General features: G+C 41.1%; 1 protein-coding gene across 3 annotated transcripts in view; it reads left to right on the forward strand.

Moving 5' to 3' along the window:
- The window catches only part of LOC136594044 (squalene synthase-like), a 50,006-nt gene extending 44,215 nt beyond the window's left edge, over positions 1 to 5,791 (forward strand). For all 3 annotated transcript variants that reach the window (XM_066588671.1, XM_066588673.1, XM_066588672.1), the window contains one exon: positions 5,345 to 5,791. In XM_066588671.1, coding sequence (XP_066444768.1) covers positions 5,345 to 5,527 — 183 coding nt within the window. In that variant the 3' untranslated portion in view covers positions 5,528 to 5,791. The remainder of the gene's footprint in view (positions 1 to 5,344) is intronic.
- The last annotated feature ends 209 nt before the right edge of the window (positions 5,792 to 6,000 follow it).

Below are 6,000 nucleotides of genomic sequence, written 5' to 3' on the forward strand. Positions count from 1 at the left end.
TGTAGTTTACAAACCTCTGCTGATTGTAAAAGATATAATTCATCTAATCTACATTATTATTAACAGTGACAATAGCAAATAAGGACTCAAAACCTACTTTAACCTGATCTCTAGAATTAAATTCATCTGGCACCCCCCTTGGCACTCCTATTGCATCTATGTATACATGTGGATCAAAGTTACCACCTGGAGTGTCAATGTCTCTCCTAGCACGATGCGGTGTTGGATTCTCACCCTCAGTGTAGTCTACATATTGCACATTTGATTGTATTAATTTGTTCTGAAACAGGGGGCTAGTGTACAGTAGTCAAAGGTGTGTGTTAGAGGAATTGTACCACATTATAGCATGTAAAGGATATGCAGGATCATTAGTTTTTTTCAGTGCGAAGTGTGGATCCAAGTGGGCTTTCCTTCGAGCTTGACTGCATTTGGGGTGGTGAACAACATCTGGTAAGGACATTCAAACCGGGTTTCTCTCAAACTTTTTTACATAGACCCTGTCACCTGATTTTAGATTGTGACACTCATCTGTCGGACCTGGGAGGAAAGCAGAGACTGCAGAATGGATTACTAACAATTCCTTAGAGAGGCCTAGGACAACATTAAACAAGAAAATCATTCACCAAACTCTGCTACTGTGGCATGTATCCTCCTGGAAAAAAGAAAAACTAATAGACACTCAATTCAAAATTTTACCATTTTCTTTATTGCCTTTTGTATCTACTTTCCCACTACTCCGCGGACGGCAGGGTGTGTGAAAAGCCTAGAATATACCCAAAACAGACATGATGTGTTGCATTATTTCACCTGTGAAGTGTGTACCTTTGTTTGACTCAATCACTTCCGGTACCCCATATCTGCGGATTACCTCATTCATGAGCTTCTGTGCGGTTACCTGCTTATTTACTTTGGTAACAGAGTAGGTCTCCAACCTGAAAAACATTAACATCAACAACAAGCACATATTCATGCTTCCCAACAAGTGGGAGCTGAGTGTAGCCAATTTGCAATCCCTGAAATGGGTAGAGTGGTCTAGGCAAGTGTTATGTGGCAAATTTACTTCTGCCCTGTTGCTTTACGGCAAAGATCATGCAAAATTGGACAAATGATGCAGCAGCTACAGAAAACCAAGGAGCCACCCGTCCTTGTTCAAGCGTCGTCATCATTGTTGCTTTGAGAGGTGCGTCTTTTCGTGCGTCAGCTGGGCCATTATGAGGCACAGGGACTATGGTAAGCAAGTTCTGTTGACTGTTCACCATACGCCGTCCCTTTTTAGTCCATTTGTCTTTTTCTTAACTGTAAAGTCTTTAGCATATCAAAGTCCAATGTTTTTATCAAAGTCCAAGTTCAAATCAAAGTCCAAGTTATTGTTAAATTCTTCTTTTCTTCTTTCTTCCACGGCTTGAGGGCCGCTGCTTTTGCTGTGTGGTCTGTGATGGCGTTGCCTCTCGCTTCTCCGGTGTAGGAATTGGTGTGAGCTTTCCACTTTGTCAGGTAGAAGTAGGGTCTCCATGAGACTCTGCACCGCTGCAACATTCTTAATTGGCTGTCCTGCTGAGGTAAAAAAACTGTCTGGCCTTCCATGTTGGGCCGTAATCATGAGCTATGCCAAATGCATACCGGGAGTCAGTGTAAATGTTTGCCGTCTTACCTGTGGCCACTCCACACGCCTCCGTGAGTGCTTTTAATTCCGCTTCTTGTACTGCGACATGCGGAGACATTCTGCTTTTTAGGACATCTTGTTGTGTAACCACCGTATATCCAGTGTGGAGTCGTCAATCACCCTGGGTACCATCTATAAAAAACAACTCAAAATATGCATTATTAACAAGGGCTTTCAGTAACTTTTTTAAAACTTAAATTTTCTTGTTGCATCAATGCTAGACAATCAGGCTGATATTCTATTTGAAAAAGATTAGAACCTTGTTGCAAAAAGTTTAAAAATGTAAAAATGACTTGCAAAAAAATCTAAAAATGGCTGACTTGCAATACCTAAAATGGCTGACTTGCAATACCTAAAATGGCTGACTTGCAATACCTAGATCACCTACGCCTATTCCTCCCCCCCCCCCCCCCCCCCTTTGAAACAGGGTACGCAATTGGAACAAGAGCACCCGGTTTCAAGGTAGTATAACATTGTAAAAAGATTTGATGGAAGCAGATAAGGCCTGTAAGATGTTAGCACCAATAACAGACATGAGTTACATCGGGACAGAAAAATCTACAAAACATCTACTAATATTTGAAATGTGATATCCCTTTAAGTGAATTCATTATTAGTCTGTTCCTGCCTGCAATTTCTTATCAAATCTCAGACAGGAAAAAAAAAACTAGCTGCTCAAAATTCTCACCCCCTCCCTCGTGCAAGAGGAGCGATGAAACATTATTACGTACTATTACATCATATAGCTCCACCCCTTCAATATTGGCACATTGCGTCCGTCTTCCCAACTTAATTTCAGCTTAACCGTCCACACGTCCACATCACAACCAAGCAAAGTCCCATGCATGGGGAGGATTTTTATTCCCAGTCAATTATCCACATCACACATTCCACCACAGCTCGAACACGGGTCACTAACTCACATCCATCCATGCTCTCAAGTCTGCTCCGTCACCCCCTCATTGAGGTGTACCAGTACACACAGATGCATGGACAAAAAAAGTTTGACATACATACATCAGCTGAAAAACACCGAGGTGAATGCTATCATTTTATAAAGTACATAATTCTATTGAGCTGAGATTGTGAATGAGCGCTATCTTTGACAAATTATGTGAAAAAGTTTGCTGAGTGACTGAAATATTCTATATTTCTTATCTACTGAAGCTATTATATGCTGTATTAAACGCTGAAGTGTTTTAGAATCTCTGGGTATTTTTCAACCCCCCCCCCCCCCTTGTGACCCTGAGCTCAGAGTGAATCTGAAAGCCCCCACTTTTTTAAAACATGTCTTATCTCTCCGCGACTATGAAACACATACTGAATAAGTTTTAGCTTAAACTATTGCCTGCATTTTGAAATCATAATTAACACATATGCTGGGACCTTGCAACATTCATTTTCAACCCCTGTATAAGTAAGAATATACATTAGAAATTGCCATATTTCCCTGCCTACTAAGACAGTATAACTAATTAAATTCATTTCAAGCCTTCATTCCTTTTACGCAAGCAGAGATATTATCCAGGGTTATTATTGCATTTTCTCTCTCGCTGTTATCTTCCTGACCTTGGAAGGCTACACAGAGTCGCAGCTATATGTCAACAACCTCTTCTCCCCTAAGAGCAAGCTGTTAACTATTTGCACATACTGTGTGTGTGTGTGTGTGTGTGTGTGTGTGTATGTGTATGTGTGTGTATGTGTGTGTGTAATATATATACACACACATATATCCACCTAGTATGGATTATACATTATCTATTATCTATCTTGTATTATACACATTTCCATCTCTCTTTACCAACAAATCACGTGCATTGTAACTTATCGACTTGCTTGCTCCTTCAGCACTTTCTCTCCCCTACCTAACTGCCAATATAACCTTTAATAGACACTCTCCTGACGCCCTCTTGATCACTTACTGTACTTTTCAACATTTCACTTACGGATACTTTCTTAAACAAATAATGTGTACATACGTAACTTTCTCTGACTGTCTCTCTCTCTGCTCCTAGCAAACCTTGGTCTTCCAAGGCACCTCTCGGTCCTAAAGACCTCCTCCCAGACACCATTTTGTAATCTACCGTGCGGGTCAGTGTCACACATTTTCATTAGATTTTTCTTACATTCTACAAATTCATCCACACGGCGGCAGCCCTTGAGGGGCTCTATCTTCTTTAATAAGATCTTACGCATATTACAACAAAAACAACAAAAATAATAATAATAACACGCTCCATAGAATGCATCACTCTTAATTTTCAAATTGTCAGCCCCTTATATACCGGCAGACAACCGAGGGTCCCTTCTCCTTATGGAACCAGTCCCATAAAAATGCATCTCTCTGAAATCAAATCGCTAGCCCCATATATAAGGCAAACTGACCGAGAGTCCCTTTTTTCTTATGAAGCCTATCTCACAAAATGCATCCCTCTCTGCTAAACCATTAACAACTAACTAAACTAACCTGAGGGTCCCTTCTCTTGTGAGATCAAATGAAAAGTAAGAGAAAAAAAATTCTGCAGATACAACAAACCATCTCCACTATCGCTAAAACGCTACGGACTTCAACTACAAATAAACTACAGACTAGTTTCTGGGTGAGCCATTGGTGCGCATATCACGGTCAGTGGTCCATGACGGCAAACCCGAAGCCCACACGAGTTACCGTGTAGAACTCTTAACCCAACCCGTCCGGTCACAAACCACAGATAGTCAGTCCTGCTGCAAGACTCGCAGTGTAAAACACAACATAAATATATGTTTGTCTTACCTGGAGTTGTAAGTGAGTTGATCAGGCTCGGTTTGCAGCAGGACGGTTTCTCAGTAGCGTGGATCCGGGTGAATTGCGCTGTAAGCTCCGATTTTACCGCCCCAGTTGGTTGCGCCATTTATGAGGGTTAAAATTCTAAGTGCAACACCAATCGGGCCCACCCCACTTGCCCCGTTGCCGGCCGTAAGAATAGACACCACACAGATCTGGTATCATTCCTCACACGGGACATGGCTCTCGGCTGACGTCGACGTACTTTATTACAGATTACATGAGATCTTATACACTTTGTCCCATCCCCCAGGGGGTGATGGGCTCATAACCATATATGGGAAGTCCGGATTTCGGGTCTAAGACAGTGAAAATTATGTACATTTGAACATCTTGATATCTTGTTTCTGGGAAAACGGCCAAGTACACGCGTCCTTCGTCCGATTCTTCTTTGCTGATACATTTTGTACAAGCCTGGCAAGGCCTCTTGGGATATCTGATGTAAGGCGACATTTAAGTTTTTTTTCATTTGGAATCGAATAAAACTTGCATATAGGTATAAAAGCATAAAAAACACATATGGCAATATATATATATATATATATATATATATATATATATATATATATATCCTCACACAGGTGAAGTACTGGATCCTCTGGTTTTGGCCCGAACACTACAGTTAATGTTCAACTTTTGAAGAATTTAAACAGAATGAAAACTAAATGAAAGTCTTCTATTCAAGCCCCCCTGTGTAAATGTAAAGATGTACAACAGATGTGTGCAATGTTCAGGTTATAGTGTAAGGCTGGAGCCGAGGCTGAGGAGTTATGTGGTCATTGCAAGGGAAGACAATAAACCACTTCCATGTAGTTTAAACTTCCCTTTAATCTATATTTGTCTTTGTTTCCCCCCAGATCAACCAGAAGATCCCCCTGACAGACCCCTCTGCTGAACACACGCAGAACATTGTCTCCACCATCCAGAAGTTGTGTCTGTCCGACGGCCCCCTGGTGTCCCGTCATGGTTTCTCTCTCATCTATCTGCCATGTGCTGTGCTGTTGGCCGTCCTCAGCTGGCAGTACCTGAGCAGTTTATAGGCCTTGGAGTTGGTGCACACGTGCCAGTGATCTGGGAGAAGATACTATCGCACATCAATATGATAGTAGTGTGTTATATACACACCCACACGGTCTTGAAGGATTATGGGAAAGGATATTTTAATTGTCTTTATCCCTGTTCAAAACAAAATCCACACTTGTTTTCACGTCCTGGGTGTCTGTCTGGGTTTTATTCTACATTGGCCCTGTGATCTTTAAACAATGTAACTTAAGATTTTAATAAACCATTTGCATATATTGAAATATGGCTTTGTTTTCTGTATTAAAAATATTGCCAAAAATTCTATAACTTTTGTTTCAAAAATAGAATAAAGCTGCGGAGTCTGAGTGTGAGAAGGTATAAGACAGTGTGGAACTGTTACCAGGTGCCACGGGATCACTGCTATTTAACGGATAACTGCAATTGCCGGTGGGGTGCAATATATATATATATATATGTTACAGAACCATGT

The sequence above is a fragment of the Eleutherodactylus coqui genome, unplaced genomic scaffold (genome assembly GCF_035609145.1).
Source record: "Eleutherodactylus coqui strain aEleCoq1 unplaced genomic scaffold, aEleCoq1.hap1 HAP1_SCAFFOLD_215, whole genome shotgun sequence".
Taxonomy (NCBI): domain Eukaryota; kingdom Metazoa; phylum Chordata; class Amphibia; order Anura; family Eleutherodactylidae; genus Eleutherodactylus; species Eleutherodactylus coqui.